Source organism: Vigna unguiculata, chromosome 5 (assembly GCF_037176805.1).
Source record: "Vigna unguiculata cultivar grain cowpea cultivar isolate G323 ecotype 2 chromosome 5, ASM3717680v1, whole genome shotgun sequence".
Taxonomy (NCBI): Eukaryota; Viridiplantae; Streptophyta; class Magnoliopsida; order Fabales; family Fabaceae; genus Vigna; species Vigna unguiculata.
In genome coordinates, this window is record NC_140796.1 from 46,415,597 (window position 1) to 46,430,971 (window position 15,375).

At 33.6% G+C, this 15,375-nt stretch overlaps 2 protein-coding genes across 3 annotated transcripts; both read right to left on the reverse strand.

Moving 5' to 3' along the window:
* Window positions 1-242: 242 nt before the first annotated feature.
* COBL10 (COBRA-like protein 10 precursor) lies at window positions 243-2,684 on the reverse strand. Its single transcript, XM_028072194.2, has 2 exons — window positions 1,927-2,684; window positions 243-1,791 (listed from the first exon to the last, which is right to left on the reverse strand). Exons 1-2 carry the CDS (start codon window positions 2,513-2,515, stop codon window positions 392-394), a joined length of 1,989 nt encoding a protein of 662 aa, XP_027927995.2. The 5' UTR covers window positions 2,516-2,684; the 3' UTR covers window positions 243-391.
* A 4,277-nt stretch (window positions 2,685-6,961) lies between these two features.
* LOC114185710 (rab GTPase-activating protein 22-like) lies at window positions 6,962-15,059 on the reverse strand. 2 transcript variants are annotated; one of them, XM_028073585.2, is made up of 12 exons: window positions 14,956-15,059; window positions 14,578-14,759; window positions 13,274-13,369; window positions 12,729-12,832; window positions 12,200-12,459; window positions 11,776-11,898; window positions 11,043-11,131; window positions 10,034-10,139; window positions 9,767-9,864; window positions 9,266-9,529; window positions 7,539-7,622; window positions 6,962-7,304 (listed from the first exon to the last, which is right to left on the reverse strand). In XM_028073585.2, exons 2-12 carry the CDS (start codon window positions 14,665-14,667, stop codon window positions 7,290-7,292), a joined length of 1,329 nt encoding a protein of 442 aa, XP_027929386.1. In that variant the 5' UTR covers window positions 14,668-14,759; window positions 14,956-15,059; the 3' UTR covers window positions 6,962-7,289. The 2 variants fall into 2 exon arrangements, with proteins under 2 accessions (XP_027929386.1, XP_027929385.1); XM_028073584.2 differs by having other exon boundaries at window positions 14,578-15,005.
* Between the last annotated feature and the right edge of the window lie 316 nt (window positions 15,060-15,375).

Here is a 15,375-nt window from a genome sequence, read left to right on the forward strand (position 1 = left end):
TCTACATGAAGCTAACAATCCATACATACACTAGCAACGTAGGTGAAACAAAAAGGCCATCTAATTTTAATATGAGCTAGTACTGAACTTATATATAACAAGTCCAACACACAATCTTGTACCAGATACACAGTTATGTACTTTTACACAAAAGGCTGCATCCCTCATCATGTATATCATTATCTCTCTGCTCTGTTTGTATAAGCCCCCCGTCGTTGATGAGACTCACCTTCACACACATATATGTATTTGTATATATATATATATATATATATATATATATATATATATATATAAAAGCAGCCCCGAAGAGAAGAAAAATAAACCCTTTATTTGGATTCAGATCATCTTCAATTACCAATGTCAACCCAATGAATCTCCATTGTTTAATTTATATAAGCAAGAGAGTGACAAACGCTGTGAATATGAGTGCAATGAAACTGATGGAAGGTTTATGCCCCGAACTTTTGTGTGGTCTGATCGGGGGTAGTGAGCACTCCATTCCATTGAAGAAAACCTTAGAGGGGAACCCATCTTTTGTGATATCAAAGTGTTTTCCGTGCTTTTTGGTGAAAGAAAGCACAGATTGTTGTTTCCCTGGAACCCTAGGGTCCTTAGCGTATGTTCCGTTGGTTTCACCGGCCAAGTAATTCAAACCCTTCAAGCCTTCCAAGAAAATGGTTTTCAGACCAGGAATTCTTGTCCCGTTGAAGGAATAAACATCTTCAAAATCCTCGAAAGTCTTGGTCAGCTCAATCGCAGTGAACCAATCATCGAATGAGAAATCTTCCCAGTTGAAAATTGTTATCCTGGCAGTCCATCCCTCCTTGTGATCCGAATTCACGTGCCAGTTGATGCTCACGGGGCAGTTATCGCCACAAGGGAGCCTGCTAGGCACGCGCAAGTGCTTGAGCTTGGCCCATGCACGTGCCTTCAGGGTTCTGTTTGCGAACGGCACGAGAAGAGCTTCTGGCGGAAGAAGCAATGGAGAGGCCCGAGAGTTGCACTTACTTGTGTCGGTGCAGCCACAGGCACAGGTGTTGCAGGGGATTGCTGACTCGTTGTAGAACGCTGAGAAGGAGACGCAGCAACGGTTTTGCTGAGGCTTGGGTTTGGTGATGTTGCAAACTATTTGCCAAGTTGCTACGGCGGTGGAGATTGCACTTAGTCCACTGGGCTCAGGGAAAACCGAAGGATCAACCCTAACCGGTGCACCACATTGGTAATGTGGATTGATGACACCATCGATGTTCCACTTCATAGGGGGTGTGATGGCCGTTCTGTTATCAGTATCCGGTGGCATTTTGAACACTTGCATCTGGAACATTGATTTAGCTCTGTTCTTGTCCATGAGTGGAGGCAAAACGGTCCCGTTCCGGCAGCACCAAGGGAGTTTCCCAACTTTTTCATCTTCTTTTCTTTCTGCTGGAAGGTCGGAGATTGTTGGCTTCTTCTGACAGGTTGCGACCTGCGAGAAATCCATGTCACCGTAGAATTTTCCGGCTGAACCGTACAAGCAGTCAGAAGGGTCTTTTCTGCGAGCATAAGCTCCTTTAAGGGAATATATGAACTCTCCCTTTGGCCATTCCCATGTCAAGTTCCAATGATCAAGACGACCCAATGGGTGCTTGTTCTCGATTGTCACTTGGACATAGTAGTTGTTCTGGAAAGCTTGAAGCACGTCGTATTCTATGATTAGATCTCCAGGGCGACGAGGAGGGTACTTGGTTTGCGTCACTGGCTTTGCCTTCACTTTCGGGTCCTTTCTGCAACATGCGAACATTCTCGAGTCTGCACCATTCATTCATCAAAACAATCTTAATCAAAGTTACAATATGACATTTTCAAGTTCTATGTATTTTGATGCATGGATCAACATTTACGTTCACTTGTTATATATGGAAGATAAGTTTGTATATTGATTACCTTTTCGAGTAGGTGCAGGGCATTTGAATCCGTCATTCTGGAGACTAATGGTTTTGGGCATGGGGGTAGCAACAGCACCCAACCCAAACTGCGTCCCAACAATATCGATCTTCGCACTCATCTGGTTCAGATCCCCGGCGGTTTCAATGGCGGTCTTCAAGTCCGCCACGGTGGAACCGACCATCGTCGTCCCATTACCCACCTCCGCAGGAAAGTCGCCGGCGTCGATGAGAATGGCGCCGTCAGCGGAGACGAGAATCTCGCGGTGCTGGAACCCCACAAACATCTTCCACCCCTGCACCTCCTCATCTCCCACGTTGGTCAGCGTGGCTTCCGCCTTGAACGCCCAGGCCTGCTTCGTCGTGTTCTTGACGTGCGGGTACTCCTTCTCCCGAGACACAAGGGTGTAGGAGATAAAAACTCCATCGCAGCTGTCGAGTTCGAGCGAATGGGGAGTTTCCGTCTTCTGTGCTCCGACGTCGGAGACATGGAGGCTCAAGAAAAGGAAGAGATGGATTGCTAGTAATTTTGTTATTGCTTTTTTTGTTGGGTAGGAGGAGGAGGCTATTGAATCGGTAGTTTCTTCCATTGTTGAAACCTTTTTTGTTCTCTTTCTTCTATGTTGAACCTAGCTAACTCCTCCTACGTTTTTGTCTGTTTTCTTTTTGTGTTTTTGTATCTTTTTTTTATGTGTGTTGTGTTGTACGAGGGAGAACGGTGGTGGTGGCCGCGCGGCGACGCGGCGGCGGGGTAGAAGAGCGAAAATAAGAGAGGGTGGAGAAAGTGAAGGTATATATAATGTAAGAAAAATGGGAGAAGGGAGTTATGTTCGTTAGTTTTAGCGATGGTTTCGGAGGACAGAGAATGTTTGGAAGCCATTTTTGGAATGGTAAGAGCAGCATTCGTTAATTCTGGAACAATAGTCCTCAGAAATTTACTAGATACTAAGAACTTCGTTGACCAAAACGCCTTCGAAATAACACGTGGTGGTGTTTTGGTTTACGTCCAAATCATTTTTGTTTTTAATTTGAAGTTCATTTTCATGCATAACCCTTAAACAAATTTCTGTGCCAACCATTTTCCTTCAAATTTTCTTCTATGTATCATAACCTAATTTTGGGTTTCGTTTACGGTTTTTAAAGTGATTTTAAGATAGGGGTTGTGGGATGTCCAAGCTATTTTTCGGGTTTCAAAAATAAAATAAAATCTTACGATAAAAGTTATTAGGAGTCGTAGAGAAAGAGTTAGAGAACCAATTTTTACATTTGAAAACGTTATGACTCAATTTAATTTCAGTAATAATAAGGTTGATAAAACTGGCTTTGAAAATCGACAATTTAGAGTCGAAATTGTTTTGTTGTGCTTCTTTGAGTGTTATGCATTTAGATAGATATTATTTTCTAGATAATTGGGATATTTTCACAGAAGAAGGACTTAAAGATAACACTATATAAAAAATATTTTAAGAAAAATCATTTATACTTTTAATTTAAATTTATAATGTGTATTATTTCAAGGAGATTAAGCTTTTAAGCCTTTACTTTATCCATAGAAGTTAATTATTTTTTTATTAAGTTAAATTTAATTGATTTTTGTTTATTTATTATGAATGAATGAATGTCTTTTGTTGTTTATTTAAAGAACGAGGAGTGTATACCTTTGGAAATTATTAATTGACACATACAATAAATTAAATTTAACTCCTTTAAAAAATTCTTGTAAAATATAATAAAAATTTATTATTGTAAATAAATTTTAAATAAATATCTAGATTAAAAGTTAATAATAATAACAATAATTTATTATTATTATTATTATTATTATTATTATTATTGTTATTACATAATTGAATTCTTCCTTTATAAATATAAAAAAGAAAAGACGTAGGACCCTTATTTGAAGGAACCAATGATAAATATAAGTATATGTTAGTCTTGATAAGTGAGGTCTTCGTAAAGTTTTATGTGAATGTTATAGTCCCCCAATAATGGTGTAAATTAAGTTGTCTTTTTTTGAAAAAAAAAACAATTGTGATTTTTATATGAATATGAAAATGTAACACTATGTTTGGACAAGGGATCTTAGTAATATCAAAAAATCAAAATAAATTGTATTTAATTTAGTTACGGTTGAATTTTCTTAATTTCTTAAATAATTTATTTGGATCAAATAATTGAAATATTTTATATTATAATCTCTTGTATGGATAAAGCAATTTAATTTATGATTTAAATACTTTTTTCGTCTTCATTTTCGTAGTGTTTGTTGCGGATGATCGTCATTTTGACAGAATGTTTAAAATGGTCTTCATTTTCGTAATTCATGTTTTATTTGGTCATTTTCTGTGACGCCGTTTAAATAAGTAACGGAGCATTGTACAGGTGACATTGTTTGTATTACGTTGCATTGGGGTGTGTTACGTGTACTGTACAAATGACTAATTAACGTTAACTTTTTTCAATTTGGGAGAAATTTTGCAATTAGGGCTTAAGTTGGATTGCAGTTGCGCTTTTCATAGTTGGAGGCGATTTCTTTATCTTCGTCTTTCTTGAGCTCGAATTTGTAGAGGAAATAGCTAATACTTGTCATTTCATCGTTGGATTGCAGTCGCGCTCTTCATTTGAATTTTCCAGTTAGTCATCATCAACGAGGTAAGTGGGTTTAGGATTTTCTGGGTTGTGTTTGCTCGTGGGTTAGGGTTTTCGTAATTCTACTTTGAGGTTTGTTTGTGCTTTGATTGTTGTGATGTTCTGCATGGTTTCTAAATTACCACACATGTACAGTGTACACGTAACACACCCCAATGCAACGTAATATAAATAGTGTCACATGTACAATGCTCTGTTACTGATTTAAACGGCGTCACAGTAAAAGACCAAATAAAACACGAATTGCGAAAATGAGGACCATTTTAAAAATTTGGTAAAAATGAGGACCATTTAAACATTCTGTCAAAATGAGATCATCCGCAACAAACACTACGGAAATGAGGACGAAAAAGATATTTAAGCCTTAATTTATCTATTAAGGCAAAATTCAAATTTAAAACTATTTGGATAACTCGATTCTAACCTTTGGTCCTAATTGACTTAGCTCGATCCAAGATGATTTGTCTTGACCTTTGGTCTGACCGACTCATCCCGATCTTTGACCTGACAAACTCATTTTAACCTTTGGCCCAAATTAACTTGTTTCAATTTTTGGTCCAAACCGACTCGACTAAACTTTTGGCTCGAGTAAATTAGCTCAACCTTTGGTTTAAGTCGTCTGAGCTTAACCTTCAGCCCAAACCAACTTGACTTGACCTTTGACTTATGCTGAATTGACTTGACATTTGATCTGCACCAAAGTGTCTTGACCTTCGTCCCGACTAACTCCTCTTAACCTTCAACCTTTGCTAATATGTCTCGACATTCAATCATGTTGATCTATCTCGACCTTTGACCATGGCCAACTCGACTTATCTCTTGTCTTGATTTGAATCAACTCGACCTTCGCCCTTAACCGAATTGGCTTGACCTTCAGTCTGAGTCAAATCCTCTTGATCTTAACTTTGGACTAATTCATCTCGACCTTTGACGTGATCCATCTCAACATTCAACCCGTATTGACCTATCTTGAACTTCTAGTCGAGTTAACCCATCTTGAATTTCAGCCAAAATAAAAAATCTAGTTGATTTGATCTAGATAGGCTAGATTGAGCCTTAGCCAAAATCAACTCGACTAAACCTTTAGTTTGAGCCGACTCGTTTCAACCTTCATTAGTGGAGTGAGTGGAGTGAAAATGAATGAAATTTCAAATTGCTTATAAGATGTTTAAAATTCTTCTATTGAAATACCTTCCAAAAATTTTTAAATTTCTATTTCTTTCTAATTACTTTAACCAAACAATTACTTTATTTATGTTTTAGTGGGTATTTATAACTACTTAAAATATTGATTCAAAATTTAATATTGAACAGAAGTGAAATCCATATATAAAAGTTATTTTAATAAATAAAAAATGTATAAAATGATATTTAAAAATTAAAGAATAACATAATTTTATGACGTTAAAAACAAAAATAAAACATAAATATATAAGTTCTTAACATTCAAATACATATAAAAGTTTAAAAAATATAAGTATTGTACTTAAATTTAAATTTCAATAATATACATTAATATTTATTAACTATATAAGTTTTATATATAAAATCAAAAGGAAATAACCAAAACCTTTTAGGCTTTTTTAACCAATTTTCTGTATGAGTTCTAGCGAGATCAATTTGATAAGCATGGTTTGAAGTGTATGTTCATGTTGTCTTTTAACACCTTTCTTTTTGTTCGTTTTATGTCTTTTGAGGCAAAAGAATTGGTAGAATCTTTTTTTAGAACAAAGATCGAAAGTTTCTCGTCTACGCTTCTTATTTTATTTTAGGTGAGTGTCACCTTCATAAGAATTTAAGACACTAACACAAATTATAAAAGGAAAACTGTGTATTAATAAACCAAATGAGTTCAACCAGAGAATGATGTAAATTCATGCATAGTATTATATAATAGTTTATGGAATAACTAAAATTGTTGCAATTGAAGAATAGAGTCTGAAAAACAGAATTGAGATGCAGTTTTCTTGGATCTTACAAGACATTATTTCTGTTTTTCTGCTGTTTTTCCTTCTAATTATAACTCAAAATTTTCTGAATTGCTATTTGTCTCAAACAAGCTGGTGGGACAGAGCTTACAACAAAGTTTTATCACTCTGGTAATTCAAGTGTAAATTATTTGTAGAATATAAAATTATTAGCCATATCATAAACATACAATTTTATCTTTGGTTTGGTGCCATTGATACTAAAATCTTTCCTCAATGAGTTTATATGTATTTTACATGCTTTGAGTTTTTCCTTTGTTAACAATGGAGTTTAGAGAAGATAATAATTCCCTTAGATTCAACCAAACTTGTTAAAGAGAATGGTTTATGTCCATGTTTATCATTGTCTGCTACACTATAAATACATTTGTACTCAATTGTCTAGAATACGATCACATAAATAGTAGAAAGAATGGCTGTTTCATGTACCTTGTTTTCCCCATATGCAATAACAAAGTCCAACAAAATACACAGTTCTACAGAAAAATTCTATTTTCATATACAATCTCAGTTCTTCTGGATACAAAAGAAAAAAGAAAAATCAAATTGATTTCACATACAACAGTTGCTCAGGGATTTTGATGGTTGGATATTTGAATCCCATTTTTCCAATTCTGTATAGTCCTAATGTTCTCCATTATTACCTCCCTTGGAACAAGATGGAATGAGACAAATGTATTATACAACACATTACAAAGAATCAGTGAATATTTAGATGTATTTGGTGCTAGGGTTTCTTGGCCTGCAGCAATTACAACATTACTTGAATAGTTAGTAGGAGATAAATAAACAAGATTATATTTGAAAACAAAAAGAGCAGAAACACAGATACCAAAAATAATGAAACTACGGTTAAAGATCAGTGCTTAGAATTTGGAGATTATGATTTAATGCATTTTAAGCAAAAATAACAAACTGTAGAGAGAGTTCATGGCAATTGATATTGATATTGACATTTAGTAGTGTAAAACATTACCTTTCTCAAATATTTCTTGTGAAGTTTCATAGCCCCATTGCAAGCTTTTTTAGCATCTAGATTCCCAGTTATGTCATTCAAAATCTGAGAATAATTACATCAAAGGAGAAAAAGCAAGTTAGTAGATAGAAGAAAAATAATAATCCCTCCCTTCTTGCTTATAATTTTTAATTACATAATTCATCAAGGTTAAAAGAGTGGTTAATTTCATTTTGATAACAATAAGCATCTTCTATGTTTTTTTCTTCTCTTCTAATTGTTTAACCATACAACTTCCCTCTTTTAATTAGAGGTATTTTAGTCTAAAATAAATTGATGAAATTGATATTATGGATTGAGTCTTATAAAAAGGAATAATTAAAACATTTTTACATAGACTTTCAATAGGAATTCGCCCTATCACTATATTATATTAATGAATAATTAAATCTATATGAAAGATTAGTGTAAATTGTGTTCACATAGATGTGCAATGAAATTTAATCATTTTACTACATTATCATATTTATTAATATTGGGACAATGGAGCAAATTCTAATTGCATATCTATGTGAAATGTTTTACAATGCATACAAATTAATTTCATAAATGAATAAGATGAATTAGATGCCAAGTATAAATGTTTTATTGTGACAACTAATGTATATTATATTTTAAAGAATATAAGTGTTTAATTTTCATGTATTGTTGTGAGTTTAAAATTTTGTTCACAGTCAACCAACTAAAAAATCACATTATATACGACTTTAACAATTTCTCTCTCTCTCTCTCTCTCTCTCTCTCTCTATATATATATATATATATATATATATATATATATATATATATATAATATATATGTGGTTGTTTATGATTGGATGATAGTACAAAAAACTACATTAATCTTAGTATTTAATTAAATTCATGCAAATATATTATTTTTAATTAAGACACAGTGTTCAATAAGAAATCATTTAAGCCCAAATTCATTTTTCTCCTCATAGTTTAGTCAATGTGATTTTCCAATTAATATTAATAGTTTATGTAATTAAATAATTAATATTGTCATCACTTAACAACACATCAAAATTCTGTTAGAAATGAGAAAAAAATATTAAAAATGGACTAAAATATTTAAGGGTTTAATTAGTATATGGTTCATATATTTAGGTTTTTGATTCATTTTGGTCCTTTTATATATATATATATATATATATATATATATATATATTTATGGAATTGAGTCCATATTTCTGTAAAAGAAAACAAAAAGACTTAAGGTGGTATCTTCAGTTAAATTGGCATAGCCGTTTGAAAATACGCGTCAAAACCTGGGTTTATCAAAATTTGGGTTATCTTTTATTTGGAAGGTATCATGTATTAAAATTAAAAGGGTTCATCATAGAAGATGACCTAGAGTTTGATACGTAACAGATTTAAATTTTGACACGTAACACTTTCTGAAAGTGTTAACTTCAATTTAACAAAAAGGAATCACAATTTTTCAAAAAAAATAGCAACTCATCTGTGTCAAAAACAATTATAAGGACCAAAGCGAATCAAAGGTTTAAATATAGGAATCAAATTACTAATTAAACCTTATTTAATTTTATAAAACTAAATGATTAAATTTGCAATTAAATTAAAACATAGGAAAAAGTGCATTTCAATGATTTTAATATATATAGTTTCTATCCATGTGATAGCTCCATCTTATTGAATGCAAAGTTAAATGTGACAAGACTAACCTTGACAACATCATCCAAACCCCGTGCTTCTTGGAGTAGTTTTGTACTTTTATCTTTCAAAACACTAGCAACAAGGAAAACAGATATAGGAAGAGGAGATTGAGAAGCATCCTTTGATCCACTCTTCAAGAATTCTCTCTCATACTTTCCACACTGACGTATTGACTTTGATTTTCCTTTCGAGCCCACAGCTTTTTCAGAAGCTGATTCAGGCATTTCATACATCAAGAACAAGTCAGGATCATATTCCAAGGCCCACATCATCTGTTCAAAGTTTAAGTCATTAGTTACTCATCATCCCAATGCATACACACACAAAGGGAACATTAAACTAATCTCATAAAGGGAACATTTGATCCAAAAACTTCTAATACAAAATAATGTAACATAACAGATCATGCATAGGTGCATCTGTTATATACACAAACCAAACTTAAGAGGTTCCTTGGTTCAATAAATGCAACAAAATATACCACAAAGCACAAAAGAAGCCAAACATACCTCCCAAAGATACAACGAATCACAAAAGGAGAATTCTCGACGAAACAAAACCATTAGCATTCGAAAAGCAAACAGATAGTCACCTCCACCAAGAAGCTCTGTTCTCCAAAATCAAAAGAAATTATTAGTATATTCTGTTTCTCTAACATTAGTTGAGAGCAGTATTCAACAAAGAACTGATCATAAATCATTTTCTTGCAATCTTCATTTCTTAAAACAAAGATCACATAAAAACAATATGATTAAAGCATATATGCAAGAAAATACCTAAATGGTTATGAAGTTTTGGATCAATTACTTGAGTAACTGAAGCCAACTCATTTAGTTGAGCTGTCACCCCAACAGAGCTCTCGGTGCATCTAAAATTGCCGCGCTTTACAAATTCAACAACACAAATAATAAGAAACTGAGATTCAACCTACGAAATACAACTAACAAAACTAGTTTCTGTGTAACCACAAAGCGTTAACTAATCGCATCGAATCTGTGCACCTACTTCTTCAATAAAATTTCAAGCCGCTATGTCGATGACCAACTCACCAAAAAGTTTAAGCTGTTCGGTGAATGCTCAAGAATGGTTTATTACATGAGTACATCCCTAACGCACCCCATTACACAAGACCTCATAGGACTTCAAAAACGCGTAATACATGGGGGCATACCATGTGTTGAAGCTCAAATACCATCTATGTAACCAACTCTCCTAAAAGCTTAAGCTGTTAGGTGAAAACTCGAGAATGGTTTACATACATTTACATATCTAACATGTACAAAATTACAAATACATTGCAATTCTTCTCTTTCAAGTTGTATGTCTGAAAACATGAAAGCTCAATTGTAATTTTATTAACAGAAGTACATGTTACAAATTTGGGATAGCTCCAACTGTGTGTGCAAGGAAGAGTAAAAGTGACATTGAAAAATTGTTACAGAAATATCAAATCTAGCCAAGTATGCACAAGAAAATAGTAAACCAGTAAGGTTTCAACATTATAACGAATGGATTTCTGAAACAGCATAATTAAAACATTAGTGTCAAACCTCGAAGAACTTACGCCCAATTTTAACTGGCCTCTATGCATTGTGCAACTTAAGAAAGAGATAATATTTAAAAGTGAACAAATCCAATATATATAAAATTTCCAAAAAATACCAAGAAAATCCAATAACCAAATACTAGATAGAACCCCCCCTCCAATTTTGTCAATAAGTGATAGAATAAAGGAGTGTTGAAGAAAGTTAATAATAAAATAGAGTCTAGAGATAAGATGTTTACAAGCCTGCGCATCAGACGCTCAAAGCACCAAAATGCATCTGCTTCATCATTAAGAAGAATTATCATAGGGGAGCATAGGTCACACATTCCTGCGCAGAATTGTAAAATGTTAAAACTGAAAGCTTAGGTTAGTTGCAAATGGTGGCTAGCAAACATTTATTGCTTGATCGCAAGAAAAACAGAAGATAAACTATTATATGAAGCAGTATGTCTCAATTATTTATTAAATTCATTCCATAAACCAAGTTGGTGTTTTCTTCTCTCAGAGTACAGATTTCTCTGCTTGTTTTTTCAATAGTGAAAATGAAGAGGCTTTAATTTGACCGACCACTTAAAAAACAGTTGTCTAAATACCCAGAGGAACTGCTAAGCTATTTCAAAAACTAAAAATACACTGTCACGGAAAGTTACCATGAGTATTAAGGTATGATCTCAGATAGGAATATCTAAATATTATTATTGGTCTATGGGTCTATTTGAACAAGGCTATTTATAAGAGCTTTTAGAAGAGATAAATAAGAAAAAACAAATTTGATTTCTCCATAATTTAAAATTAGTTCATCTACAAGTTAAAATTAAAAAAGCTATATGATAAAACTTTAGAATTTGATTTATGCACAAGTTAATTTTGACTTGTAGAAAACCAATTTCACTTTTTTTATCTTCTGGAAGTTCTTATGTAGGAAATGTTGTAAACAGAATGTCCAAAATATGCCAAATATGTATGACCCACCTTGACCATAGCCAACGTCTTTATCTACCCAAGCATAAACAGCAAGTACATCCCATAGTTTTGACAGGTTTTCTTGTTTCTCATAAAAAACTAATGACCTATCGGTGCGAACCACATCAAGACCTGAAATGTAAGTATAAGAGAAATGTTATTTGCCGTGTCAATTATATTTTAGCAATTGGGTCTTATATTATTGCATGAGAAAACTTTCACAACATAATAGATTGTACATTCCACCCATATGCCACACAAATCAAATTGAATCTGTACGACAAATCATTTCAGGCATAATGGACATGTGAAGAAAATAATTGTGGGGCAGGGTTCTGCATAAAACTTAAAGATTACATGCAGAAAAATTAGATAAAATATAATATATGAAAGATAACAGACAGTGTATTAAGAAAAAAAATTATTTACAAACCTATTTGATGGAGAGTTAACAGCCACTGGACTACTATCTTGTCTGTCACCTTCTGTAAACTATTTGGAGCAATCCTACTTGAATTATTATTATCTTGATGATGTACAGCCAATCCCTTGGCTGCATTTGTTTCTTTCAGAACCAATGGATCTTGAATTGGCATACCATCTTCAGTAACAACAGGTGCTGTGACAAATCTACCACTTCCAATAAGAGGAAACAATTGGCGGCATTCTTCTTTAAGTGTAGCATATTGCATTCTGATAACATAAAAAGTAAAAGTGATAGACAAGTAAGGATCTATTAGATTTGGAATTCAGCAACTGAAGTTTTATACCACAAAAAGTACTGATGTTATTAAAAGACAAGGGAGCAATTACTGTCATAACTTTTAAGGCTCATCTCAAGCATGTGGTGCAGAGAAGTGAAACATCATAAAAAATTTGAATGTTTTAGGATGCTGTGACAGTAATAAGGTTGAAAAAGAGGATTCTTATAAAACAAACCATTAGACAAGAAAATTTGTAACCTTCTGTGGTGTCTTATCTGTTCTCTTTCTTCAAATGTACTCTTGGGATCATAGCAACCAAGTAGAAATTCCCAAACTTCTCCCCTAATAGATGGATGGACTCCCTGATTCAAAAATTTTAATAAAGCAACCATCAATGCTCAGCTCAGGAAAAAAAGGAGGAAGATGTTTCACAAGAAGAATGCATATGAGAATATATGGAAAAAGGAATTTCAATTTTATCCCAATCAACAATATCTTGAAATCTGCAGTTGGCAGAACTTGGCCAGCTTAATTTATTTCTGATAATTAGTTGTCTGTATACTTCAATCTCAGCCATGATAATGGAATCTCATGCTTTAAAGAGAACCAAATTATACTCATACCAAAAAGTTCTGTTAGATTCCAAGAGTCAGTTCAACCATACAAACAGATAACCTTATATTTTCCAGCCAGCCAGAGTTCCCCATGGCACTGACTACACCATTACGGAATGTAGGAGACAGACTAATTTCCATATCCTCAAACATATTGAACCAGCATTTTAACTATAAAAAAACAATTACCCCACGGTAGATTCGGCTTAGAGTCTTGCCTATATCTAGATACCCTTCTTGAGTAAATGCAGCATGCCACTTTCTTGCACTTAGTGTTTTACCAGCCTGGACCACATAACAAAAAGAAGTTCAAAATAAATGAACATTGTATAAGTATCACGAGATTAGAAATTCAACTAACTGTACTAGTTCTCAGCTGAAGGCAAATGATTACCCTTTTCTCTTCTTATTTGATCAAGAAATTGCAACCAAACATAAATGGAAAAAAGACAAAAGCTAAAAACAAGTAATATACAACACAAACATGTCAATCTCTCCATAGATCTAAAAGAGACCCCTGACCCACTCCCAAATAAAAAAAAGTTAAAGAATGAAACAAAAAATGGCCATGGGCAGAACATGATGGAGAAGTGAGAAAAACTAGTTGATCCAAACTTGAATCGGGACAAACAATGTCTAGTAAAGATTATCGTGTTTCTTTCCAGCCAAATACGCCATAGAACCACAATAAGGCACATGACTTTTGCATTGAGGTAGAGAAACATATAACTGATTTATTTTATTTAATGTCTCATATGATAAAAAGGACAACAAGGACAATTACTCAGATGGCATCAGTCATGATCCGTTATAAAATAAAAAGTGTATTTTATCCATACTCAAATTTAATTCTCAGATAAATTATATGTGAATTGAGCAATCAAGCAGTTAATAACAAGCCCAAACGCTGCATTGTTTATTGCAGCAAAAAGCAATATGGAAATATTGATACAATGAGTGTTTCACTTAATCAAATTCTACTTGGCGATCTGGCTCACTAAGTGCTTCTTTTCCAAACAACTAGTTTAAGAATCAGGATTCTAACTGAACCAAGTTTCATTTATTAAACATCACTGATTTGAAATACATAAAAAACAAAATGACACACTATCCTGCTGAAAGCTGTAAAACAAGCACTCCTTTCCCATTGATAAAATACCAACATCATAACCGCTGCCGAAAACTTCCTAAAGGTCAACAATTCCGCATCCCTCAGATGAACAAATTTGTTTTCCAGTTATTCACTTAACAAGCTCATGTAGCTTACAGAGGCAGTCAAGCCATGTGTGTGTATACCTGACATTCTTAAATGACCAAAACCATTCACAAAACCTCAAATTCATATGCATTGCTCAAATTAGACCAACATCAATTCCCATCAACCAAATACTTCTCATTCACAAACAAACAAAGATACCCTTAACAAATTACACAAGACCAAACCAAATAACGGGGAAAAAAGAAAAAGAAAAAGATTAAGAAAAAAAACAAACCTTGATTTTAAATCGAGAAATGGGAACATCAGTACATTCCGGGCGGATTTCATAGAAAGAATCAGCTGAAACTCCCGGATCTCTCCACATCCCAGTTAACCGAGCAAAAGGGATACACGAGCAGCAAAAAGGTAACAGTTTTTGGTCTGAAGAATTCTTGTCAGCAGGCAGGGGCTGGAACCCTTTGAAAAGATCAAACAAACCCAGAAACAAAAACTAGTCAAACGAAGAATTCAAGGAGAATCCAGCTCCAAAAGCTACACGGAACAAAAAAAAAATGATTTTTTTTTAATTTTTTGTGTTTATTTAATTGTTGGAATGTTATGGCATTCTGGGTTGGTTGTTGGTGGGCATGGTGTTAGAGGAAGGTAGCAATACCCTGTCAAAAAGGGTGGAATAGGAAGAACCGAAGACTCCCAAAGTTTCATCAACCCTTTTCCGCATTCTCCCCGTTTAATGCTTAAATTTACACCCGATAATCTTACCTTTTCTTTTTCTTTTTTTTTTCTCATTATTTTTTACCTGCTTTTACCGTTCATTTTTTCTTTTACTCTTATGTTCATATGTTTTCTGAGAAACGTTGAATAATCTTACCTTTTCTATTTTCTTTTTTTCTCATCCTTTTTTACCTGCTTTTACCGTTCAGTTTTGCTTTTACTCTTTTGTTTCCATGTTTTCTCAGAAACGTTGTGTAACCTGCGTTTACCATATGCTTAATGTTCTCAATGTTTTATGATAAGAAAAAATATAAAATAAAATAGACTTCAAATTTTGAAAAAAGAGGGAATAATTTATAAT

Excerpts from the sequence above, each read along its gene's own strand:
- COBL10 (XM_028072194.2), bottom strand. The coding sequence starts at position 2,515 with ATGGAAGAAACTACCGATTCAATAGCCTCCTCCTCCTACCCAACAAAA. Across the intron at positions 1,792-1,926 it reads CCCTGCACCTACTCGAAAAG|ACTCGAGAATGTTCGCATGT; the intron begins GTAATCAATATA and ends TGAATGGTGCAG.
- LOC114185710 (XM_028073585.2), bottom strand. The coding sequence starts at position 14,667 with ATGTGGAGAGATCCGGGAGTTTCAGCTGATTCTTTCTATGAAATCCGC. Across the intron at positions 13,370-14,577 it reads TTTCTCGATTTAAAATCAAG|GCTGGTAAAACACTAAGTGC; the intron begins GTTTGTTTTTTT and ends TATGTGGTCCAG. Across the intron at positions 9,530-9,766 it reads ATTCGTTGTATCTTTGGGAG|ATGATGTGGGCCTTGGAATA; the intron begins GTATGTTTGGCT and ends AACTTTGAACAG.